Raw genomic sequence first — 27,987 nt, 5'->3', positions numbered from 1 at the left:
TCAGTATATTGTCATTAAGTATATTTAATTTATCGAGATGCGTGAAAATGGAAATTTATAAAACCAAGATATTAAAAGACAAAACAAAAAAAGACAATCCAAATAAAGACAGTGAACTACAATGTTTTTCTTCATGTGGCTGAACAGTTTATTGGTAACGTGATATAAAAGCAGCAGTAACCCAGTGTGAGGTGGTTCTTGGTCATGAGAGGCTCAGATCTTATTGAAGGCAGCAATGTCAACACTCTGGACCTACAACATAATGGAGAGAATTTAGTTAAAGAAAGGAAGCAAGCAAGAAAGAAAGATTATAAACCATTTGGAAAAACAATTAAAATACTAATGTGAAATTCACCCAAAAAAAGATTCTGCACTTACATAGTCCTCAAACTGGGTGATCTCCTCCTCCAGAATGTCTGTTCCCACTTTATCGTCTTCAACCACACAGTTGATCTGAAGCTTTTTGATGCCGTAGCCGACAGGAACCAGTTTAGAAGCTCCCCACAGGAGCCCATCCAGCTGTATGGAGCGCACACACTCTTCCAGTTTGGCCATATCGGTCTCATCATCCCACTGATCAATGAAAGATGATATAATTGAAATTACAAGTGAGCAGAAAGAAACTGTACATTATACTTTAAAAGTTCTCCGTGTTGTACGGATTCGTACAGGTTTGACGTCGAGCAGTATAGAGGATTTGGCGATGAGAACTGGTTTTTTGGCTTTTCTCGCCGAATACTCCTTCACCCTCTCCGCTTTGATGCGCTCTGCCTCCTCATCTTCCTCATCACTGCCAAACAGGTCGATATCATCATCATCGTCGTCATCAACGCCATTTTGTTCCTCCACCTTGGGCTTCTGCAGAGGAGCAGCCTTTAAATAAAAAGTAACAAATTTTAAACCATAAATCAGCAAATAACATTTATGGATGTCCACAGAAGCATGGGCAGCCTTATCTATTTGCATGTGAGAATCTTGAGATATTTTAAAGATGATATCTCATCTACCTTGGTGACGGGGGCTGTTTTTGGAGCTGGTGCTTGGCTCTTCTCCAGCACGGCCATCCTGGACTCCAGTTTCAACAGCATACTTCTCAGATCATCTACCACTGAGAGGGAGAACAATGCCATTATATTCATACTTATGACTGATTCAACAAGCCCATTCACAGCAACTGCACATTTAGATCCCATTTACACCTGGTAGTAACATCAGCCTTCATTGATCTGATCACAAATGGTCAGCCAAGACAACCTACTGTTTAACTGGTTTTAAAAAGCATCTTAAACGCATCTCTAGTGATTGGATTTTTTCCACAGTGACAGTCTCTGATTTCATTACTATATACACACACCACATCCTACATCCATTAGTCACTGAAAGTTTTTCTAGTAAGTTTTGTGCTCGTATATACACTGATCAGTCACAACATATAACATAAGTGAATAACATTATCTCGTTACAGTGGCACCGGTCAAGGGGTGGGATATATTAGCCAGCAAGTGAACAGTCAGTTCTTGTTCATGTGTTGGAAGCAGGAAAAATTGACAAGACGACTGGGTCAGAGCATTTCCAAAACTGCAGGTCTTGTGGGGTGTTCCCAGTATGCAGTGTTTAATACCTACCAAAAGTGGTCCAAGGAAGGACAACTGGTGAACCGGCGACAGGGTCATGGGCGCCCAAGGCTCACTGATGCGCATGGGAAGCAAAGGTTAGCCCATCTGGTCCGATCCCACAGAAGAGCTACAGTAGCACAAATTGCTGAAAAACTTAATGCTGGCCATGATAGAAAGGTGTCAGAACACACAGTTCATTGGTGCTTGCTTCGTATGGGGCATGCTGACCCCCGTTCAAAACAAAATACATCTACAATGGACACGTGAGCGTCAGAACTGGACTATGCAGCAATGGAAGGTGGCCTGGTCTGATGAATCACGTTTTCTTTTAGATCATGTGGACGGCTGGGTGCATGTGCATTGTTTACCCGGGGAAGAGATGGCAAGCAGAATGCACTATGGGAAGAAAGCATGCCGGCGGAGGCAGTGTGATGCTCTGGGCAAAGTTCTGCTGGTAAACCTTGGGTCCTGGCATTCATGTGGATGATAATTTGACATGTACCAGCTGCCTAAAGATTGTTGCAGACCACATACACCCCTTCATGGCAACGGTATTCCCTGATGGCAGTGGCCTCTTTCAGCAGGATAATGTGCACTACCACACTGCAATAACTGTTCAGGAATGGTTTGAGGAACATGACAAAGAGTTCAAGGTGTTGACTTGGCCTCCAAATCTCAATCTCAATCCGACTGAGCATCTATGGATGTGCTGGACCAACAAGTCCGATCCATGGAGGCCCCACCTTGCAACTTACAGGACTTAAAGGATACATTGCTAATGTCTTTGTGCCAGATACCACAGGACACCTTCAGAGGTCTTGTGGAGTCCATGCCTCAACAGGTCAGAGCTGTTCTGGTGGCACGAGGGGGACCTACACGATATTAGGCAGGTGGTTTTTATGTTGTGGCTGATCGGTGTATATGGGCTACTCCAAATTTTTCAATCAGATGTTTGTTTTCTTTCAAACCCGTACCTGGTTGGCAAATTTTAAAACTTGCCTGTTTTTCCCTGTATCCAAGACATATTTGACCATGTTTACACCTGTATTTATCATTAGCCGCTTTTCCACCATCGTGCCGAACAGTTCTCATCGCAAAACCGTACCGCTCCATGCCGATCTGGGCCAGTTGGCACAGTTACAGTTTCTTTTTCCACTGTGGTGCAGTGAAATCAGGAGAATGTCCGTAACTGATCCATCTGTGGCGACGGCGTGAGAGGTAAACATTGGAGCGAGTGCACTATAGAGGGTGATCGCATGTTCCAGTTTTTAGGACTGCTTTTTCCCCCTTGTTTTACTCTACTAAAACAGAGAAAAGACACAGACCATGTCGCAAAAAGGAAACCAAAGAGAAAAAGTTGAGAGGTTTATCATCATGAGGGCTCATGTATGCCATGCACACAAACAAGCAGAAAGGTTAAAGTTCCCAGACTAGCTTTAATGAGTTTATGAAAACAGTATATGAGAATATATTGATATATTTTAGTTTTGATGAGCTCATAATCTGCTTCCCTGATGAAGGCATGTAAAAAATAAATGTATGCTACAATACCAGTTAAACCATCATCATAAAATCATGAAGACACACAAAACATACACTATTTTTTATTAACTTCAGCCAAATATTAGCCAACTTGGCAAGCAAAAAACAACTAAAAACACTATAAGTTACCTTGGCATTGGCAAGTTGACAGTTGTGAGTCACCACGTACTAAAGCCATTTAACCAGCATGGTTGAGAATGGTTGAGTACGGTTAGCTAACCGTGACAAGAATTCTGTGCCGAGAGCGGTTTATAATCATGCTGCGCCAAACCATCTCATGTGGAAATGCTACGGTAACCATTCCGTACTGTGCTCAGAACTGTTTGGCCCGACGATGGATCGCATCAACCAAGACAGACATTAAAAAAAAAAAAAAAAAAAAAAAAAATTCCCCATCTATTTTTTACAGACAGCATCTGTGGCATGCTGCCGATTACCACAGACAATTTAAATTTTTGTCAAACAGTAAGCTTCAGAAAGCTTTTTGTTTATTTTTGCAATTCTGTTTGGTGACGCAGAATTTTATACTTCAGATTACATACTTCATCTTTAATCCTCCAATTGCGTTCAGAATCTGCATACACATTTTGCATTCAACTAAATGAAATGTCAATTTTGACCCGGTGGAAGTTAAGCTTATAAATAATTTATAACCCTATGATTTTCATCTAAAACCATATTGTAAGTCATTAACAACTTCTTAACTGTTCATATATAAAAAAACATATATTTTTGGCATGTTAAATGACAAATTTAAGAGTTAATTAATACACTTTAAAAAAAAAAAAAAAAAAAAAGCCATTTAATCAAAAAAACATTCCCTGTCTTAGGTCAGTTAGGATCACTATTTTAAGAATGTGAAATGTCAGAATAATAGTAGAGAGAATTATTTATTTCAGCTTTTATTTCTTTCATCACATTCCCAGTGGGTCAGAAGTTTACATACACTTTGTTAGTATTTGGTAGCATTGCCTTTAAATTGTTTAACTTGGGTCAAATGTTTTGGATAGTCTTCCACAAGCTTCTCACAATAAGTTGCTGGAATTTTGGCCCATTCCTCCAGACAGAACTGGTGTAACTGAGTCAGGATTGTCAGCCTCCTTGCTCGCACAGGCTTTTTCAGTTCTGCCCACAAATTTTCTAATCGGACTGAGGTCAGGGCTTTGTGATGGCTACTCCAATACCTTGACTTTGTTGTCCTTAAGCCATTTTGCCACAACTTTGGACATATGCTTGGGGTCATTGTCCATCTGGAAGACCCATTTGCGACCAAGCTTTAACTTCCTGGCTGATGTCTTGAGATGTTGCTTCAATATATCCACAATTTTCCTTACTCATGATGCCATCTATTTTGTGAAGTGCACCAGTCCCTCCTGCAGCAAAGCACCCCCACAACATGATGCTGCCACCCCCATGCTTCACGGTTGGGATGGTGTTCTTCGGCTCGCAAGCCTCACCCTTTTTCCTCCAAACATAACAATGGTCTTTATGGACAAACAGTTCAATTTTTGTTTCATTAGACCAGAGGAATTTCTCCAAAAAGATCTTTGTCCCCATGTGCACTTGCAAACTGTAGTCTGGCTTTTTATGGCAGTTTGAGCAGTGGCTTCTTCATTGCCAAGCAGCCTTTCAGGCTATTTAGATATAAGACTCGTTTTACTGTGGATATAGATACTTGTCTACCCGTTTCCTCTAGCATCTTCACAAGGTCCTTTGCTGTTGCTCTGGGATCGATTTGCACTTTTCACACCAAACTACGTTCATCTCTAGGAGACAGAATGCATCTCCTTCCTGAGCGGTATGATAGCTGCGTGGTCCCATGGTGTTTATACTTCAGTACTATTGTTTGTACAGATGAGGTCTTGGGTGATTTCTTTTGATTTTTCCCATGATGTCAAGCAAAGAGGCACCGAGTTTGAAGGTAGGTCTTAAAATACATCCACAGGTACACCTCTAATTGACACCAATTAGCCTATCAGAAGCTAACTGGCTAAATGCCTTAAGGCTTGACATACTTTTCTGGAATTTTCCAAGTTGATTAAAGGCACAGTGTATGTAAACGGACCCACTGGAATTGTGATGGTCAATTAAATGTTAATCAATTTGTCTAAACAATTGTTATAAAAATTACTTGTGTCATGCACAAAAAAAATAGATGTCCTAAACAATTGCCAAAACTATAGTTTGCTAATATGAAATCTGTGGAGTGGTTAAAAAATGAGTTTTAATGACTTCAACCTAAGTGTATGTAAACTTCTGACTTCATCTGTTCATTTACATCAAAACTAGTGATACATGTAATGACATTTTTTATTATCAAAATTGTGAAATGTTATTAAATATAATATAAAATGTATATTAAAATCTAATATTGGAAATGCTAGTGATTTGAATGAATTTCCTATTACTCATAACTGCTCAATACAACTTGGTTAATTTATGAAACAAACTTATTCTTTTTCAACTAAATCAAAACTGTACAACTCCAGAATACAACATTAAAGTGCCTTTACTATGTTTTTAAGCAAAATATATTCTATTTACGGTCAAACTGACGATTGTTAGTGCGCGAGTATGCTGCAAGCTGATTCTTCAACAGATGGCTGCAGAGTAAAATGTGGACAATTTCCTCTTTCAAGCTCTCCTTATTCTGTTGTACCTTTGTTTTAGTTTATTTATGTTTGTTACATCTGTCATGTCTGTTTTGTACAGGAATGCAAGTGTGTCTGTATGCAAGACAGTTTCTAACTCTCCCGGGTCAAAAATGACCCGAACGCAATAGGTGGGTTAACCTAGAAAACTTCCTTTTCCCCCTCTTTTTTCTTTCTCTCACACACACACACACACACCGTTGTGCAGATTCTTGTTGTCCAGTTCCAGACTCTTCAAACGAGAGACTAGCTCACTCTGATCCTCAGACTTACTGGCATTCTGACTCTGAAATCACATGGAGGAAAACTGAATTTTAGTGAATGACATCTCATAAGAGCTGCATGTAAACACACCATGCAGGGCTGCAAATGCAGACATGCCAAACAAACCTCAAATAAAACAACAGGAAATCATATGGATGCCTTGTCACATTGTTCTTTAAAACATTTAGTCCTTCTATTGTATTTAGCTGTAGCATGCTCTTTGTTTACGTGAAAGCTTAACTCTAAAAGTCCTGCATGAAACCTATAAAGTCAACATGAACCTTGAATCCGAGTTAACCAGATCACTTTTCTCAATGTTCGACAGCGGTAAAACAAATGCTTGAAAAGTCTGACGCAGTCGAACATCTCCAACTGTACAGCCGCCAATCTATCATCTCCACGTAGGGTTGCCAACTGTCCCACATTAGTCTGGACATCCCATTCGGGGGGGCTAGATGCTCGAGGGAGATCCTATTGCGTTAACTATAAACGGGACCACAAACGGCACATGCAAATCACAGCAAGCATTTAATCTTTATGCGCTCAATAATTGCAGTTATCTTGAATAATCACGGTTAGATCTGATGATCGCTATCAGGCGATGTAATGAACGCAACAGGTCTAATTAATATATCTGTTTTTTGTTTACAGTTTTACTGTAAGTCTACTATTTTAACCATACCAAAGTTTACTTTGAGGCAGAAATTGATTATATAAATAAACAAATTAAGGGTCTTCCATTGAACTTGCATTAGCAAGGTATGTTTGTGGTGAGTTTGTGTTTATACATATTTTTTTCCTTGCTAACTGCATATTCAGTTATTATGCACTAAAATAATTACAGATAATTGCACCAATACTCTCACTGACACAAATTACACAAGTATACAAAGTTTTTTTTTTTCCTGACTTTTTTCTGCAAAACACAACTGCATAACAATTCTTGAGAAAAGCAGCAGCAAATTTGGTCATTTTGGGCCGGAATAAAGAAAAGGTTGGACTGTTCTATATGAGAGGCGGCTGGAGCGGAGGGGTTGAAGAAAAAAAAAAAAAAAAAAAAAAGAGGGCTCGGTGACATCAGCTGAAATGTAAAGTTTGTTTCAGAAGCAGAGCGAGTTATTACATTGTGATTAAAGATTACGAAGACAATTTTTCTCTTTGGATTAATGTGCACTGATGAATCAAGCACAATTAGACCATTTTGAACATGACTTCATGTTGGCTATAATGGTGTAAATCCTACACATAAATACACTAAACACAGAAACCTGGTTGTTTTGAAACTTGTTTCAAGCAGTGAAAGGGAAGCGAGCAAGTGTGTGTGTGTGTTCCACTCTGCTTCAGACTCCATTCTCATGCTGCTTATCACACAGGTGTGGGGTTTACCGCCCCACAGCACTTACGCTCTTCCTCTCCCGGTGTTTTTGAGAGCGAGAGTGCCCTTTATTGCCCTGCAGAGCGGTCTTCACCTGAGACATGTACATTTCACCACCACAATCAGAAAACAATCAGGAAATGAGATCAAAATCACAAGAATAAAGGGCTAAAACAGTAACAGAGTTTTGTTTTTTTCATCTCTTGCTAAAATGGAGTTCAAAGAAAAATCCTCTGACAAGATATGAGATGAGTTGCATGTACTCATGCATTCATATTCATTTAAACTGGTTGTGGTCATCACATTGCTGGTTGTTTTGTTACTTTTTTTTGCTTCACTTAAATTCTTATTTAATCACCCCCATCTTGCTCAGAACATTTGTGAGAGGGACACAAAAGGAGTTAGTTAGCAGAATGTACATGCTACTCTTTTCCATACAAAGACAGTGGATGGGGACCAGTCTGTCAAACTCAAAAAAAAAAAAAAAAAAAACCAAACCTTCTGCCCAAGTTTTCTTAGCCGTAGTCACCATCCACTTTCATTGTATGGAAAAGAGCAAGCCTTTCTTACAAATAACTTTATTTCACACAATCAAAATGACAATAATTATAATAATATTAAGGTGTACACATTTCAATTTTATAAAATTCCATCAAACTGAACAGAGTAATCTTTAATCAAATAAAATACAAAAAATAACTATTTTAAGTTTTATTCATTTAATTTAGTTAAACATTAAAGCAATTAATACTTGATGGAATTTTGTTACAAAAATGTAAATGTGTAAATATCAAAAGAAGGCTAAAATATTTTGTTGAGTGCAGAATAACAATCATACGTGTTAAGCGCAAATGGAGGGTAAATGATGAAAAAGAAAATCAAAGTTTGGATGAACGGTTTCTTTAAGACTACCAGACTGTTAAAAAAACATTAAATACTTGTGCATAACTGTGCAAACATATTTTCAAAGGAAAATCTTTACAGTTTATCAAAAGGTAAAAAATAATAATAAAAAAATAAAAATTAGAGTGCATGCCGACAATGTTTACAATGCAGTCGTGAGGTTTGCTTACTTAAATCTGAGTCAGACCCAGAGCATAAACCACAGACACAAACACAGACACACCATAACATCCTCAGGCAAACTGCAAAGCAACCTGCTTCCGCTTACAATATTAATGCTGACAGATGAACAACACTGAGAACTCACTGAATGACTGAATAAGCAGAGAACTTTCACTGCAAAATGCAGACACAAATACACATACAACTGAAGATGCTGTGTTAAGAAAGAGATCACGCCAGACCCATTTGCATTACAGCACAGTTTGCTACAGCTAATTGCTAATTAGGTGCACACATATGATCTCTGGTGTTTAGCCAATCCGAGCACGTTTTAATATTTACGCAAATGTCTTCATGAATGAAATGCTGCAGCACTAGTGAGGGAGCTGCTGTCTATTTGATTACACTTAATTCTAAAATGTAAAGGCCTTTTAAAAAATGCAGTGCACTGCAAACTTTCATCAGTCTGAGAAAAGTTTGCAGACTTAAATGAAATGCAATCGTTAATGTGAAGTACAACCTATCCAACAATAGATTCAATTGTTTTAATGTAAAACCCAGCCTAAATATACTCTATATACAACAAATATCAATATATCAACAAGGTCAGTATAAGCCACATTCAGGTTCCGTAAATAAAAAAATCCCATTAATGTTTTCCATAGGGGAACTGATTTTTAAATGACAACTTATAAACCTTTAAAGACAGACCTACTGTGAGCTCCGAGGCTGTTAAATTGATGGTATTATCCACACTATTTAAATATAAATATTTTTATTTTATTTTTATTTTTTTTACAGAGCTTAAGTTTGCGGTTAAGGATAGACATTTTAATGAGTAAAATGTACATCTAACATTCACCTTAAAAACCTTGTCAAATTACGACACCGTTTCACACGCTTTTGGCACCCCTCGCTGGACATTTCACTTGGAAACTGCAGCAAAACAATAATAATATATATTTTGTTTTGCAAAAATGTTGCTCAGTTATGTAATGTTCGAGAGATCAGACTGAAATTTCTCCAGCATGCAGAAAGTTTCATGCATATTTTGTAGTTGTTCAGCACCACCTGTTCATGCGCTTCCCCTAAGAAAATAATAAAGAAGCCATTTGACAAATTTATAAACTATTCAACTCTACTTCGCCTGATAATATAGAAACTGACCACTTCAGTGCAAAATATAAAATGCTATTAGCCAAGCCACTTCATTTTGTGTGGTAGTGGTGTAGCGGGCTAAAGCACATAACTGGTAATCAGAAGGTTGCTGGTTTGATCCCCACAGCCATCACCATTGTGTCCTTGAGCAAGGCACTTAACTCCAGGTTGCTCCAGGGGGATTGTCCCTGTAATAAGTGCACTGTAAGTCGCTTTGGATAAAAGCATCTGCCAAATGCATAAATGTCATTTTAGAGGTCAAAACTAATTGTACATGGGTTTCTAATCTGCATGTACAGTTTACTAATCTATTACAACAGCAGATGTTTTTGTCTATGCCGTGACACCAAAGGTACTCTGTAAACTGTGTGAAAATAGCACAGGGATATTTTTGGGAGGACAGGGTTTGGACTGTAGCTGCAGCCTTAAGACTGACCAGCAGCAGGCCTGGGTAGTTTAGCGAGTATTGACGCTGACTACCACCCCTGGAGTCGCAAGTTCGAATCCAGGGTGTGCTGAGTGACTCCAGCCAGGTCTCCTAAGCAACCAAATTGGCCCGGTTGCTAGGGTGGGTAGAGTCACATGGGGTAAACTCCTCATGGTTGCGATTAGTTGTTCTCGCTCTCGGAGAGTAGGATGAGCCTCCACATGCTGGGAGTCTCCACGGTGTCATGCCCAACGAGCCTCGTGAAAAGATGCGCGGACTGACTGTCTCAGAAGCAGAGGCAACTGAGACTTGTCCTCCACCACCTGGATTGAGGCGAATAACCACGCCACCACGGACCTACTAAAGTAGTGGGAATTGGGCATTCCAAATTGGGAGAAAAGGGGATTTAAAAAAATAAATATATAAATAAACAATTGACCAGTAGCTGAAGTAAAAGCTGTCTTTCTAGTTTGGCAAGACACAATTTTAATTTCTGGGAGAACTATTCCTTTAAACTGGAATTAATGCAGGGTGACAGTTATTGAGCATCAGTAAGAGTGATCATTTCCAGTGCACTCCAGCTAAAATGCCTTAAAGGAATAGTTCACACATAATTTTCTCACTCTCATGCCATCCCAGATGTGAATGACTTTCTTCTGCTGAATACAAACAAAGATTTTTAGAAGAATATATCAGCTCTGTAGGTCCTCACAATGCAAGTGAATGGTTACCAAAACTTTGAAGCTCCAAAAAGCACAAAGGCAGCATAAATGTAACCCACACAACAAAGTGGTTAAATCGATGTCTTCAGAAGCAATATGGAAAGTGTGGGTGGGAAACAGATCAATGTTTATGTCCTTTTTAACTATCAATCCCCACTTTCACATTCATTTTTGTTTTATGAAACTCATTCTTAGTGCATACTGCCACCTACTGGGCAGGGAGGAGAATTTATATTAAAAAAGGACTTAAATATTGATCTGTTTCTCATCCACACCTATCATATCACTTCTGAAGACATGGATTTAACCACTGAAGTCTTATGGATTACTTTTATGCTGTCTTTATGTGCTTTTTGGAGCTTACAGGAGTGGTGGTGGCGTAGTGGACTAAAGCACATAACTGGTAATCAGAAGGCTGCCGGTTCGATCCCCACAGCCACCACCATTGTGTCCTTGAGCAAGGCACTTAACTCCAGGTTGCTCTGGGGGGATTGTCCCTGTAATAAGTGCACTGTAAGTCGCTTTGGATAAAAGCGTCTGCCAAATGCATAAATGTAAATGTAAAAATGTTGGTACCCATTTACTTGCATTGTGAGGACCTAGAGAGCTGAAATATTCTTTTAAAAATCTTTGTATTCAGCAGAAGAAAGAAAGTCATGCACATCTCATCTGGGATGGCATGAGGGTGAGTAAAGGATGAGAATTTTCTTTTGAGTGAACTCTCTCTTTACAAGAAGATTACAGAACATATTCAGTATCCAAGTATGCTCCAAAATGATTAATACCAAGAGTTCAGATTATGAATTCTTTAATATTTGGTTGTTTTGGGGGCAGTACTCACTCTGGCTAGGGATTGCTGAATATTCTGTCGGGCTTTAGCAATGTCCTGCAGGATGGTACTAGCATCTCTTTCCTGGAAGGTTACAGTGGGGAAAAGAGGCCCATGTCAAACAAACCAGCTAGTGGCTGAATGCGAGCATGCAAGCAAGCAAACATCCATGCACAGGAGCATATACAAATGCTGTTAGTGCAAAATATTCAGCACATGGGGTAGTGAGTATAGGAAAAGCAGACAGACAGACAGACAGAAAGAGACTGAGGGAAATGGCAGAAAAAGAAAGACAAAAAGAAAAGACAGAGGGGAAAGACAGAAAAAAAATAGACAGACAGACAAAAAAGACAGAGGGAAAAGGCAGAAAAAGACAGAGGAAAAAGAGACAGACCAAAAGAACAGAAAGAAGGACCACAGACAACAAAGACAGAAAAAAGAAAGCAAGAAAGAAAGAGGGAAAAGACAGAAAAAGAAAGAAAAAGACAGACAGAGATGAAAAAGAGGGAAGAGGCAGAAAAAGAAAAATAGAGGAAAAAAAAGACAGAAAACAAAGAAAAAGAAAAATAAGAGACGGACAGAAAGAAAAGACAGCAGGAAAAGACAGAAATACAGGAAAAGGATAGCTAAAGCAGGTATCAAGATTTTCAGTGAATAATGACTTAGATTTTGGTCTATTCCTCACATAAAGCAATCATATGGCTTCAAAACACTTGGAATGTAACACACGAGTCAAAGGAACAACTTTTATGGTGCCTTTCTGGAGCTTGACAGCTCCAGCCATCAATCACATTCATAATATGGAAAAAGTGGCCACTGATATTCTTCAAAGGCCACATCCACATTAATCTGTTTAAATCTAAAACCTCCATTTTCAGTTTCTTAATGTCATTATTTTCCAAAGTATGTGGTGATGGAGAGCACTTTCGAAACACTGGAAAATGCTGTTCTTGGGTGGATAGGAGGTATAAACAAAGCAAAAATGTGTGTGGACGTGGCCAAAATTTAATCTCTTGTATTCCACAGAAGTAACCAAATAGATTTGGAACAACATGAAGGCAACAAGTGTAAAAAAATAAATAAAAACAATTTCATAATTGGCAGAACAACTCCTTTTAAGACAACTACAGTTCCCATGTAGCCTCTCAAAATGTTCCAAGAAGAAATACTAAAATGTACAAGTTTAAAGAACAAGTTTTAGATACTCAAACTGTCATTCAGTCCTCTAGTGGGCAGTACCTGTGGTGTCTGGGGAATGCCATTCATGCCCTCATAGAAGCACCTCTCCGCCTCGTCGTATCTGAACTTGTCAAACCAGATCATCTCCTGGGCGAGTCCCTGAAGTCCACTCATTGTAATCCTAAGAAATAAGAAACATGGCAAAAAGGAGACATAAAAGTTATAACAAGTGTGTTAAAGAACATTCACCACTAAAATGTATGGCTCAACTCAAAGTAAAACACAGTCAAATTCAAATGCTGCTCAAGTCTTTTAATGAAGTAATTGTGTGCCCATTCACAAAAGCATTAAGCATACAAATTTGCAAATACAAATCAAGCCAAGCACAAAGCAAGCATATGTGCCGATTGCACAAGTGAATATTTCCATTTTGCTACTGTATTTCCACATATCATGCCCATTGACACTGGTTCAACACATATACTTTTGAATTCTAATTCATTTGTGATTTAATAAAGATGCATCATCAGGGCTTTTCCTGGTGGCACATACAGCATAATCTCAGGATGCCACAACAAATGTTCAATACTTTTTCGAGAGATATTTGTTGGCATCTCCCGAAGTTCATCAGTACATATTCAACCTTGTTGTATTACACGTAATTATTTAGTGGGTGCTTTTAAATAAAATAAAACTAAATATATATATATATATATATATATATATATATATATATATATATATATATATATATATATATATATACACACACTATATTGCCAAAAGTATTCGCTCACCCATCCAAATAATTGAATTCAGGTGTTCCAATCACTTCCATGGCCACAGGTGTATAAAATGAAGCACCTAGGCATGCAGACTGCTTCTACAAACATTTGTGAAAGAATGGGCCGCTCTCAGGAGCTCAGTGAATTCCAGCGTGGTACTGTGATAGGATGCCACCTGTGCAACAAGTCCAGTCGTGAAATTTCCTCGCTACTAAATATTCCACAGTCAACTGTCAGTGGTATTATAACAAAGTGGAAGCGATTGGGAATGACAGCAATTCAGCCACGAAGTGGTAGGCCACGTAAAATGACAGAGCGGGGTCAGCGAATGCTGAGGCGCATAGTACGCAGAGGTCGCCAACTTTCTGCAGAGTCAATCGCTACAGACCTCCAAAGTTCATGTGGCCTCCAGATTAGCTCAAGAACAGTGCGTAGAGAGCTTCATGGAATGGGTTTCCATGGCCAAGCAGCTGCATCCAAGCCATACATCACCAAGTGCAATGCAAAGCGTCGGATGCAGTGGTGTAAAGCACGCCGCCACTGGACTCTAGAGCAGTGGAGACGCGTTCTCTGGAGTGACGAATCACGCTTCTCCATCTGGCAATCTGATGGACGAGTCTGGGTTTGGCGGTTGCCAGGAGAACGGTACTTGTCTGACTGCATTGTGCCAACTGTGAAGTTTAGTGGAGGGGGGATTATGGTGTGGGGTTGTTTTTCAGGAGCTGGGCTTGGCCCCTTAGTTCCAGTGAAAGGAACTCTGAATGCTTCAGCATACCAAGAGATTTTGGACAATTCCATGCTCCCAACTTTGTGGGAACAGTTTGGGGATGGCCCCTTCCTGTTCCAACATGACTGCGCACCAGTGCACAAAGCAAGGTCCATAAAGACATGGATGAGCGAGTTTGGTGTGGAAGAACTTGACTGGCCTGCACAGAGTCCTGACCTCAACCCGATAGAGCACCTTTGGGATGAATTTGAGCGAAGACTGTGAGCCAGGCCTTCTCGTCCAACATCAGTGTCTGACCTCACAAATGCGCTTCTGGAAGAATGGTCAAAAATTCCCATAAACACACTCCTAAACCTTGTGGAAAGCCTTCCCAGAAGAGTTGAAGCTGTTATAGCTGCAAAGGGTGGGCCGACGTCATATTAAACCCTATGGATTAAGAATGGGATGTCACTTAAGTTCATATGCGTCTAAAGGCAGGTGAGCGAATACTTTTGGCAATATAGTGATTATATATATATATATAATTTGACTGTTAGTCAATCTTTTCATAAATTTGTTCATCACATTTCACTTCTAGCAAAATATGTTAAAAGCAGTATAAATCTAAATAATTATTGCAGGCTTACTGCAGCATAGTGAATTCGTTTACAGCAAGAACATGGTTTTGAACACGTATGGTTTAGTTACTGGCTAAATAATGTTTTTTGGTCCATTTCTAACGCATAATTCAGATATATTCCATAGTGCAAGTTTAAACACAAATTGTCTGTATCTGTAACTATCAATAATAAATAATACACTGGTATTAATAAGCTAAACCACTAGTTATATTGCACAAATCTTGCATTCGCACAGATTTTATGAGGACAACACAATTCGTGCCAGTCAGCTCATCACTTTAGTATGGATTTAAGAGGAAGACAAATCACAGACTCTTCAACTGCAAACATTTTTTTGCTGACACAAACTGTACACAATAGGACAGACCCTGTGTGCTAAAGCCCTCAGATAAGTTTCACACTGATCAACTTTCAACCAGCAATCAGTGGTAACAAACCAGCTGGAGGATTTTGATGAGGAAATATATTTACTGAAAGGTTGGGGAAAGGATTCAAAAACCTCATTTAATACAATTCACAAACAACTCAAGTAACACCAACAAAACACACAAATTGAGAAGTGAGAAGAAAGTTTTTGATAAATGTAAAAATACAAGTCAACTGTCCCATGCCCCTAAACTAGCCATACTTGTCCCTTTTCTGAGGGGCGCGTTCGGTCTCGGAGTAGACTCTCTTTTGACCACTGTTGGGCTCGAAAGGGAGTCTTTTTCAACACATTTTATTCAGTTCATCCATCAGTTATTTTCACCACTTCCGGAGCAACAAGTGGAATATCTAATTTCCAAGGACGACTGCGACACACTGTGTTAAGAATGAACACATATTGTGTGGTATCAGAATCAGAATCAGCTTTATTGCCAAGTATGCTTACACATACAAGGTAAAAATAAAAAAAAATACGCACGCACGCACGCACGCACGCACATGTGCTCAAAAGTTTGCATACCCTGGCAGAAATTGTGCAATTTTGGCATCGATTTTGAAAATATGATTTAATATCTTTTATTTAAAGGTAGTGATCATATGAAGCCATTATCACATAGTTGTTTGGCTCCTTTTTAAATCATAATGATAACAGAAATCACCCAAATGGCCCTGATCAAAAGTTTACATACCCTTGAATGTTTGGCCTTGTTACAGACACACAAGGTGACACACACAGGTTTAAATGGCAGTTAAAGGTTAATTTCCCACACCTGTGGCTTTTAAAATTGCAATTAGTGTCTGTGTGTAATTAGTCAATGAGTTTGTTAGCTCTCACGTGGATGCACTGAGTAGGCTAGATACTGAGCCATGGGGAGCAGAAAAGAACTGTCAAAAGACCTGCGTAATAAGGTAATGGAATTTTATAAAAATGGAAAAGGATATAAAAAGATATCCAAAGCCTTGAAAATGCCAGTCAGTACTGTTCAATCACTTATTAAGAAGTGGAAAATTCGGGGATCTCTTGATACCAAGCCACGGTCAGGTAGACCAAGAAAGATTTCAGCCACAACTGCCAGAAGAATTGTTCGGGATACAAAGAAAAACCCACAGGTAACCTCAGGAGAAATACAGGCTGCTCTGGAAAAAAGACGGTGTGGTTGTTTCAAGGAGCACAATATGACGATACTTGAACAAAAATGAGCTGCATGGTCGAGTTGCCAGAAAGAAGCCTTTACTGCGCCAATGCCACAAAGAAGCCTGGTTACAATATGCCCAACAACACTTTGACACGCCTCACAGCTTCTGGTACAATGTCATTTGGAGTGACGAGACCAAAATAGAGCTTTATGGTCACAACCATAAGCGCTATGTTTGGAGAGGGGTCAACAAGGCCTATAGTGAAAAGAATACCATCCCCACTGTGAAGCATGGTGGCTCACTGATGTTTTGGGGGTGTGTGAGCTCTAAAGGCATGGGGAATCTTGTGAAAATTGATGGCAAGATGAATGCAGCATGTTATCAGAAAATACTTGCAGACAATTTGCATTCTTCTGCACGAAAGCTGCACATGGGACACACTTGGACTTTCCAGCACGACATTGACCCTAAGCACAAGGCCAAGTTGACCCTCCAGTGGTTACAGCAGAAAAAGGTGAAGGTTCTGGAGTGGCCATCACAGTCTCCTGACCTTAATATCATCGAGCCACTCTGGGGAGATCTCAAACGTGCAGTTCATGCAAGACAACCAAAGACTTTGCATGACCTGGAGGCATTTTGCCAAGACGAATGGGCAGCTATACCACCTGCAAGAATTTGGGGCCTCATAGACAACTATTACAAAAGACTGGACGCTGTCATTGATGCTAAAGGGGGCAATACACAGTATTAAGAACTAAGGGTATGAAGACTTTTGAACAGGGGTCATTTCATTTTTTTCTTTGTTGCCATGTTTTGCCAGGAATACATATATTACCAATTCTCCAAGGGTATGCAACATACATACACACACAGGAAAACTCCCGCGGAGAGTAGAAAGGCTTACAGTTAATAAAGAGTGCTTCCAAATTAGGACAGCACATCTTCTTTAACCTTGTTACATCTGTACACCAACTTTCATTGATGTAAAAGCATTATCGTGATAATGCTTGGAATCGTGATACTTTAGCTGGTATAGTATGGTCAGAGTGATAAATTATGAAAGATGTGTGAACATCTATGAGACAAAAGGGAATGCAGACTTATCTTCTCAACTATATACACTGTTTTATTAAACCTCAGATTAATGGGTTATCAGCTGTCTTCCTTTTCTTCTGCATTCTATCTTAATCAAGCAATTCTGTGATCTGGCAACTAAAAACAGCCATTTGGCTCCTTAATGTTTCAGTTTAGGAGCCAATGGTGTTTAATAAGGTTGCTGGCATTTCCATCTTTGGCTTGAAATCTTTGTAGACATTCACGGCAGGTGGGTTTTCCCAGTCTGATCAGACAAAACCCAAAATAATTCCAAATCTCGTTACGTCTCCAAAGTTTTATTTAAATACATATCCATTAGGAGACATAATTTGACAGTTAACAAATTAACGCTGGGATTCAGATGTGTGTGTTTGAAGCATGAGAAAACCACACATCGCAAAATAAACAATACCATATAAGGGGCAAATTCTAAACAACATTTTGCACTCTTAAAGGGACCGCAATTTGAAGGGGACGCAACTCGAAAAGACTACATTATAGGTCTGATTCAAATGAAGGTTTTAGCAAAAATAATATTCACTACCGCACATACAACATAACTTACGGTACTACTGTATTAATGGTACTACCGTTTAAAAAAATACTGTGGCACCGCCAGTATTTTGAAGCTTTAGCATCGCGAAACTAGCGTAGCACCGTGCAACCCTAACTTGAAGTGGTGCTATTTTAGTGCATTTCTATCTTTATTGCTGTAGAATACTTTGCATGGAAAATGTTAATAAAACATTATTAGGGGTGTAACAGTTTATCGTGGCATGAAACATGGTAAAAAAAAATGTGATGCACATTGTGGAGATTGGACTTGTTTTTAAATGATTATTTCAGCATCTATTTTATCCAATACGCAACGTTGGCATACAAATGGAAAATCTCTTGATTGCACACAAGGAGCTCTAAAATACGACTGCAAACTAGCAGACACAGGTGTTGTAAGATGAGTTCGACTGAAACAGAAAAGCTAATGTAATACAGGGAGCATTAGGAGAGGAGAGCCTTTTGAAGCACGAGAGTGATCTACTCTGACTATGTGAGAAGTTTACAGAGGTTTAATGATAGTGCCATATTAATCTGCTATATATATATATGCTGAGAATTACATATAATAATGCTATGGGGGAATATGTGTATTGTCATGTCAGATTTGATTTCCTCATTACATTATTATTATTTAACTGGAAAAGCATGCACTCCCATTAAATATGTATTTCTGAAAAGAATATTGACATGTAATCGGAGACAATATTATTTGAGACACTATTAAAATATTTTAATTTAAAATATTTTAAATGTATGTAATCAGTGTCAGTGTGTAAGCAGCATATGTATCTAACATAATTCTGTATTTTCAGTAAGCAGAATTATTAGCTAATATTTCCATTTGGTGTCACCATTGCCCTGTTCTGGGCTGATTTTTAGTCTTTGATGGATCATTTAGCACTTTTACAGACAGTACTTTTAGCTTAATTTTAAAGGAAAGGAACTGTTTTGCATATGTCTTCAAAGTAATAATATTAATAATAATAACAACAATAACAACAACAATAGAAACTTAACTTAAACTTTTCTTGATTCAGGCTTAGTTTAAAGAATCATGAACTGTGAGATGAGAGAATCAGTACAGCCCTAAACATAGTTACATATTGTTTTCTTTTCCAAGGAAATAAATGCATTTTTATAGGAATAGTATATAGTCAAATTTCAACACTTTCAAAATCTGTGATTAATCGTAATTAAAAGGATAGTTCACCCAAAAATGAAAATTCTCTTATTATTTACTCACCCTCATGATATTCCAGGTGTGTATGTGTTGAAGAAAAACAGAAAAATACATTACCTCAGTAGGTCCTTAAAATGCAAGTGAATGGCGATTTTTTTTCCTTTTTCTTTTGAAGCTCCAAAAATCACAGACAGTCAGCATAAACGTCATCCATACACCATCCATAATTAATGTCTTCTTAAGCGACACGATCGCTTTTGGTACGAAAAAGATAAATATTTAAGTACTTTTTTTTTTTTTTTTTAACTCTAAATCATGCTTCCGGTCAGCAGCGGTAAGCACGTGTGACGTAATTGCATTGGCATTTGAAACGCGAGAAAAGCAGCAAGTGCGTCACAGCTGGAAGAGCAGCGCTGTTTACAAGTGAGAAGGAACGCTGTACAGAAGCTTTGTTGGTTTTGGTTTAGATCTGTACAGTATCCATTTCTTTACTCACAATGGTGTGTTTGTGTGCTTATACTGGATGTCTCAGACGGAGAGGAGAATGTGAGCTTCAAAAGTCAAAACCCCATCCACTTGCATTTTAAGGCCTTACCGAGCTAAAATATCTTTCTTAAAATGTGTTCTGGTGAAGAAAGTCATACACGCCTGAATTTTAATTTTTGGGTGAACTATCCATTTAACTATGAAAATGTATTAAAAATGTACAAAATATTTTAATTGACTGTATATATAGAGTATATATATTTCACCAAATGAGGTTTAATGATGAATAAGATTTATTATTATTATTATTATTATTATTATTCACAAGATATGAATTTATGTATGTGCATATACATGTTGATACGTTTTCATATAGGCTAGGCGTAGTTGCATTTTTCTTTGCATGTCCTCGCTTTCAATTTAGAACACTTGATTATCTAGCAAGAAATGCATTAAAATGAGAATAAAAATGTGGATGAATATTGTCAATGATGAAAGATTTAGATAAAGCAAATCCCAACAAGGTGTCAGTGATTTTTTTCACTTAGAGGCTGCTGTTTTACAGTAGATCCAAGCGGTTCTACCTGTAGAATCCTCCAGAGCTGGCCACAGAGAAACGCAAATAAATACAAAATTAAACAAAAATCTATCAGCAACTATCAGCATGGATTTTTGCAGATAACTGATAGCTTCAAAAAGCAACTATCGGCAGGCACTGATTAAATCGGTAAAACTGGTATACAACAACCTTGAGCTGAACATGTTCAAAACAGTGGAGATGATCCCTCGCACTCCCCCACCTCACCATTCTGAACAGCACTGTGGCAGCAGTGGAGTCATTCAGGGTTCCTGGGCACTACCATCTCTCAGGACCTGAAGTGGTACACCCACATAGACTCCATTATGAAGAAGGCTCAGCAGAGGTTGTACTTCCTTCACCAGCTGAGGAAGTTCAACCTGCCAATGGAGCTGCTGATATAGTTCTACTCAGCAGTCATTGAGTCTGTCCTGTAGACTTGCCACGATATCATAATGTAAACACCGGTGCAGTGTTCATGTTCAAACCGGCTAACACCGGTATTACCGCTGGTTGGATGCTAGGTGGTACTATTGGGTAATTTTCATTAAGCAATAGCCTACACAATAACGCAAGGTGGCTTAATTTCAAACTTTGAACTTTTTTTGTTTATTTTAACTAAAATTTCAAATGAAACTGAAAAAACTAAAGTGCAATTAAAATGTGTGTTGTTCAACTTCTTGAAAGATGGCTTTTCAACAGTTGTGAAGGGCAACACCTCTTTGGCAACGAACCAACTTAATCTGAGAATTCTCTCCATCATGGGCTACCTGTCGGGTATTTCATTGTCCGGGCAAATACATCACTTATTGTGGGTTGTTGCGAGTTTAATGTTGGTGTTTAGTGTTTAGTTGGGCAGGACCCAGTTTAGCTTCTTCAGAGGAGTAAGGACTTTGAAAGTGTGAATAAATTTGTTTTGTTCCCTCCTAGGGCTGGGCGATATGCAAGAAATATGTTCACGATATTTTTATTTAAAAAAAATAAATAAATAAATAAAAATAAAAAAAAAACCCACAATTTCCAATTACATCGGCAACCCCGATATTCTTGCTTTAGTAATTTTGCATTGAAAATTCTATTCATTTATTTAAAAAAATGAAAATTTTAAACCAGACATTTCTAAATTCAAACTGCACTTCAAAAAAAATGAAAAAGCAATTAAAATAAAGTGGTAAAAAAAACAAACAACAACCACCTTTCCATTTACCGTAAGACAAGTATCCATCTATGACAACAGGTGGAAAATTACTAATAAATATTAAGATCTAAAAATAATTCTAAATGTAAACATAATAATTATAATGATGGAAATAAATTATGGTTTGAGGTGAATGTATTTGTATTATTTTATGATTTAATCACAGATGTATAGGCTATATATAAGCGACCCTGCAGAGTTGCGCTCACAACGAACTGTTCTGTGGAAAAAGTGAACTGAACTCAAAGCACCTCCTGAGCAGAGATGTTTGAGGTCATTTACAGCATTCTTATAGATGATACTATTCTTGCAAAAAAAATTCAGAAGACTGAAACAAAGAAGTAGTGAAAACCTTTTACATACGCGTGCTCCACGAGACTGCACGCCTCCGAACAAACAGCACATCAGACATGTGCATAGATTACTTTTCTGATAATATATTTCTGTCCTTCTTACTTGGGGATTATTAGGAGGCCATGACAGATAAGGGCCAATGGGGGGAATTTGGCCAGGACACCAGGGTACACCCCTACTCTTTACAAGATGTGCCCTGGGATTTTTAATGACCACTGAGAGTCAGCACCTCAGTTAAACATCTCATCCGAAGGACGGTGCCTTTTTTACAGTATAGTGTCCCCATCACTATACTGGGGCATTAGGACCCACACAAACCACAGGGAGAGCACACCCTGCTGGCCTCCCTAATACCTCTTCCAGCAGCAACCTTAGTTTTCCTCAGGACTTCTATTGTAAGTGCATTAGGCTTCTGTAAACACGTTTGTTTTACAGACTGGGATGAATCAAAATAACTTATCGTCTGTATGACAATAGACGACATCGCGCTTAGAGGAATAGTTCACTCAAAAATGAAAATTCTCTCATCACTTACCCTCATGCCATCCCAGATGTGCATGACTTTCTTTATTCGGCTGAACACAAAGATTCTTAGAATAGCGTATTTCAGCTCTGTAGGTCCTCACAATGCAAGTGCATGGGAACCAAAATTTTGAAGCTCCAAAATGCACAAAGTCAGCATATAAATTAATCCATAAGCCTCCAGCAGTTAAATCCATATCCTTTCAGTTCCGTTAACAGTTCCCCTGTGCAATTTTCCGCTGACGTGGGATGGAACACCATATTAAAATACTCTGACAGTATTTCCAGCAGAGCATTTCCACAGCAGCGCTGTCCTGTACTGGATCTACAGCGTAAAACAAACAGCGCTACCAGTGTATTTTGATTCCCGAACAAATGACTCTTCTGAGCCAGCTCTTTTGAATCTACAGCGTGAAGCATAGGGCGCAACCAGTATAGTCCGATTCCCAAAAGAATGATGTTGACATATGACATATGGTGCTTCTGGAATAGTCCAGGACATGTCCCCTGCACTCTTTAAAAAGGTGATTTTGTCTCCCTCACTTTTCCAAGCTAAACCCACACCGAGTCCAAATGGTGGATTTGTATACAGTATTCTTTGCGTTTTGTTACTTTGGGCTGATTGAAAGACCATCCAGCCAATCACAGGTGAGTTTCATGAGCCGAAACAACCCTTACGTAATAGGTCGTCAGTCAGATAGTCTAATCAACATGGCTCTGTTCATTTCTACCAAATTGATGCTGATCTAAATTAATAATCTAGAGATGAGGAACACACAAATGAGAGTTATTTATCAGCATATCGTTCTTGATTAGCAGCATTACGTGAAATGCACTGAAGAAAAAAAAAAAGACAATCCTTCTTTTAAACACATTGTAAGTGGAGTTTACATCAGCACCTGAGTCTTCACTAAGTTATGCTTTTTACATTACGTTTGTGAGGTAATAGTTTGATCGGTTGTTTTTGCCAATTTAAGCAGATTACTAGATCTGTGTTAAATATGTAAAGCTATTTTTAATATCAGCTCCTGTTTTTTACCTCTATGTTGGTGTGCTGTCGACAAACTATAGGAAAAACGATAGACCTGCTGTGTTCTTAGAACACTTAGGCATTTTACTGAAGTCAACAGATATGTAGACACACTTTTTTTAAACATGAAAACGTACGGACGTTATTGAAACTCATCATAATCTTTATAAGACTATTATTGTTGTCTTTTGATAAGTCATGCTCAGCAGCTCACAAACTGTAGTGAAATTATAGATTTGCTTTGTTCTTTTAATGCTTAAAACCTCTACTAAAGTCTCTTTGAAGGTCTGTAGACATATACATTTTAAAGGATTAAAATTTTCTTTTGATCGTTGATTCAGTGACTAACTCATTTCATTAGTTAGTCACTGAACTCCTGTCACTGAATCATTAAATGGATCTGAACGAATTTTGGTGAACATAGTCAAAACACTCGAGCCACTTTGATACATTTAAATCCCACAATGCACAAGCACAGAGTAAAAAATGTAATTGTGCACATGCATAAATTGATTATTCATTATTGTAATTGATTAAATTATTTATTCAGGACCAGCTTGTGTTGGTTAATTTTGCAATTATTTTGCAATACATGAATCTTTAAAATACTACAAATATTAAAAGTAAATAAAACGTATACATTAATATAATACTTGTATATTAATATATACTGTATGGATGAGACCAGACATGAGCTTTATTCAAACCCAAATAAAGAAATGCAAGCACACACACACAACAAAGGGTAAAAAAAGAGAAAGCAATATGAAATATGTACCCAAAATAGACCTACAAAATATAGGCTATATAATTGAATGTATCTGTAGATGTTAGCCAGCTACTGGCCCAGTTCCAGATCAAAATCACTGAGGCTGCTTCTGAAAATTGTGGGGGTGCTCTGTATAAAGTGGAGATGTATCGCAACTACACATTTTTTAATAGATTAAATCATGTTTAAATGCTACTAAACAACATAAAGAACAGATTTTCATATACAAAACATTTATTGCAAATGACAGCAAAATGCTGCGCCTGCAGATTAGGACATACATTGATGCAGAATTTTGTGTGTTCACAAATTGCATGGATTTTTGTGTGTTTGCTGGGATTCAAGGAAATCTGCTTGCCAATTTACAGTATTAGTCTTACATATTCAATTGAGAAGGTGTGTGCAGTTATTTTGGAACAGGGGACACATCAGCCGTTAAGTAGATCCTGGAAGAGAGATAAAAAGTTCTGCATGGTTGTATCTTTTAAGCCCAGAAGTAGCAGTGCACTCATGCACTCAATGAATGATGCACAATTTTCTGAAGTGTATACTGACTGATGGGATCATTCTGTGATTGCTTTAAGTTTTGCTGCTACTTTTCTATCATGTGTTAGTAAAACCGAATAAAGGCTGAATATAATAATTTTTAGGTTTACCACACTTCAATGCAGTGGTAATTTAGTATTCAATTTAACACTCTACATCAGAAGTCTGGTTTAATAATAAAATAACATATTAGGAAATTATAGGTTCTAAAAACGTATTTTAATGTTTGCTGCAAAGTGGATAAAGTGGTTTTATTCGAAAAACATTATCAACCTGTTTACACGCTCGTGGGTCATGATGTGGATCTCGTCAATGGTTTGTTTGGCATCCCATTCAGGACACAATTGAATAAAACAGGCTGCATGACATTGATAAATGATTACTGCCAGAGTAACATTCACATACAGGTGTGAGGGACTTCAGCATTTAACAAACTACACAAAGAACAAACATTTTCCTCTCTCGCTTGTTTTTGCTCATGTGTCCCCTCCGTGTGCGAATGATGTAAAGATCTATTGGGATTTACTAAAGTTCGTCACTGAAAAGGTTTGCTCGCAGACTTGGCACTAAACAGCACACGCAGCCTCACGAATGGACACGGAGTGGCTGCATCACACTTTCTTTGAGCAGAATATTGCACTATTGAGTGCTGAGTTTTTTATCTTTTCCGAAGAGGAGAGAGAGCGTGCGCACACTCACATACATGGTTGCCAGATTGCATAAATTAAGTATGACATAAGGCTAAACATTTCCTATTTGTGCATGTATAAATCTCTGATTGGGGTGTTGCGTCTATTATCTGGCAACCCTGAGCAAATTACAAGCTTGTGGAAGTGTCTTCTTTTAAAAGAGACCATGATTAGGTCTAAAGCATTCATGCTAAGCACCCTCAAACGAACCTTAGAGCACCCTCAATTGCAGACCAGGGCAAACTACTGCCATGGGTCGATTTACCATGAACGATTTTTTATTAGATCTTTCATTTATCTGGCTTTGGGACCTATCCCAAAAAGCCAGTTAAATTAAAGATCTAATAAAAAAAACATTCATGGTTTTTAAATGTGTTACATTTTTCACTGTGCTCCTAAATTTCTTTGTGTGCTCCTACATTTTTTTCATTTAAGAGCATATGTACTCCTTGGGAAAAAAGTTAGCATAGAGCCCTGAAAAGTAAAGTACAATTATAATAACTTTAACAAAATTAAGACATTAGCAGTGCAGATTTCTGTGTCTTTTGCCTTTCAGCTCACCACTTGTACTTATCGCTCAATTACAAGTACTCTTATGGCGTTCGTTATCACTTTAGCTCTGTCTGAGCTTGCAGCGAGGGGCTGCTTGAACGTCGTGGCGAGACTAACTTGCACAGGTTGCTTATGCTTTGCTCCTGTAAGCTCAAGAGACACTTGTGGATAATGTCACCGCAAACGAGTCATCATGTTAGATGTGCTTCCTGAGCAGGGCTGCTGATAAGGGGGGACAACTGGACAAGGGTCCAGGCTGAATGTGCATCCAAGCACGTTCAGCCTGAGACACGGATATAAACACGGAGACATTGCGCAAAAGCGAAAGCCACCAGGGCAGCTCGCACGTTGATGAAAGAACTGTCCACATAAACTTAACATGCATTTATCTGATCCGCGGTTTCTAGCGTACCGTGTGGAGCTCTTATCTGTTAAATTTTGGTTCTGTGCCGTCCCGTGTTGCGCCACAATTTTTTTAATTTTAATTCTACGCGGTTTGTGTTGTTCGTTATATGTTGTTTTAATAATGGTTTCACTCATGCCAAAATATGTAATAATTCGTGTGACTGTGTGTACTGTACCAAAGACCCTATGTCTGTTTAGTTTGGCGCGGATACATGCACCGTTGCAGCCCTACTGGAATCATTACTGGAACTGTTAAGGAACCGGAATCGTTAAGAGGAATTGGAATCAGAATCGTTACATTACTCACAATTCCCATCCTTATTCACACCCACACCGATAACATCACTTCTGAAGATATTAACAACTGGAGTTGTATAAATTACTTTTATGCTGCCTTTATGTGCTTTTTGGAGCTTCAAAGTTTTGTTACCCATTCTCTTGCATTGTATGGACCTACAGAGCTGAGATATTCTTCTAAAATCTTTATGTTCAGCAGAAAAAAAAAAAAAAAAAAAAAAAAAAGTCACATCTGGGATGGCATGAAATTTTATTTTAGTGTGAACTATTCCTTTAAGTCGGAACTTTTATTACTATATCTTTAGAACCTATAAAACAATTTTGTGAAACATCGAAAACTTTCCCTATAGAAACTCGTGTACACCCAAAGACTCGCAGAGACCTGCAGGTCAGGATTAGATGACACATACAGATCCGATACAGATGCTTCAAGTGACTCGCCCGGTTTATGAACCCATGAAACACAAACTGTAACACTGAACTTCATATGTACTGCTCATATGAATATAAACTCACGAAAACAAACTGTAACAGGTGTACACAATCTTTGACCTCTTCAAAGTGAACACGTTGTTTTATTCACGCCAAAATAAATAAATAAATAAATAAATAAGGCGTAATCGTGTGTGATGTAAATATAGAGGGTGATGAAGTTCATGGAGGTTTAAATTCTGCAGCGGATTAAACGTGTTTCACACGCAGCCACGTGGCGCTACACGAACCACGGAACACTTCAATAATGCCGCGATAAAACTGACACATATTTACCACTTTCGTGCTGATCAAAATTAAAGTTTAACTTACTTTTAAAGAGTTTGAAAAGTTACAGGCGGTTCGATTCAACTTCTCCGCTGGACTCTTTTCACAGAAAGGAACTGACAGAGGCGGGTAACATGAATTTATAGCTGCCAGAGGGGTTTATTTTAAAATTGTATTATCCATATGATACAATACAATGCAGATTTCACATTTTTAGTATAAAAAATGATTAAATATTTATACAAATATATATGTACATCTAATAAAGTAAGCAAATAGTTGTACATTTTAGTAACGTATAGATACTTTATAAATACTGGAGTGCAGCACACCCCTCAGGACATACATGGTACATTCCAGTTGAGTTGCAACGAAACGTTCAGTCCTGGTCCTGCTCGCGCAGACGTGCCAGAACAGTAGCAGCTGAACATTCATATAGGCCTAATT

At 38.3% G+C, this 27,987-nt stretch overlaps 1 protein-coding gene across 4 annotated transcripts; it reads right to left on the bottom strand.

Annotated features, from left to right (window-relative positions):
• Nucleotides 1-122: 122 nt before the first annotated feature.
• On the bottom strand, nt 123-27,668 carry LOC127441648 (elongation factor 1-delta-like). 4 transcript variants are annotated; one of them, XM_051699274.1, is made up of 9 exons: nt 27,586-27,668; nt 12,889-13,009; nt 11,662-11,733; nt 7,477-7,542; nt 6,008-6,095; nt 1,008-1,108; nt 670-873; nt 379-573; nt 123-252 (listed from the first exon to the last, which is right to left on the bottom strand). In XM_051699274.1, exons 2-9 carry the CDS (start codon nt 13,000-13,002, stop codon nt 214-216), a joined length of 879 nt encoding a protein of 292 aa, XP_051555234.1. In that variant the 5' UTR covers nt 13,003-13,009; nt 27,586-27,668; the 3' UTR covers nt 123-213. The 4 variants fall into 4 exon arrangements, with proteins under 4 accessions (XP_051555234.1, XP_051555235.1, XP_051555236.1 ...); XM_051699275.1 differs by lacking the exon at nt 7,477-7,542; XM_051699276.1 differs by lacking the exon at nt 11,662-11,733.
• Between the last annotated feature and the right edge of the window lie 319 nt (nt 27,669-27,987).

The sequence above is a fragment of the Myxocyprinus asiaticus genome, chromosome 5, assembly GCF_019703515.2.
Source record: "Myxocyprinus asiaticus isolate MX2 ecotype Aquarium Trade chromosome 5, UBuf_Myxa_2, whole genome shotgun sequence".
Classification (NCBI taxonomy): domain Eukaryota; kingdom Metazoa; phylum Chordata; class Actinopteri; order Cypriniformes; family Catostomidae; genus Myxocyprinus; species Myxocyprinus asiaticus.
The sequence above is the reverse complement of the archived record's forward strand: the minus strand, read 5'-3'. Positions and strand labels throughout refer to the sequence as shown.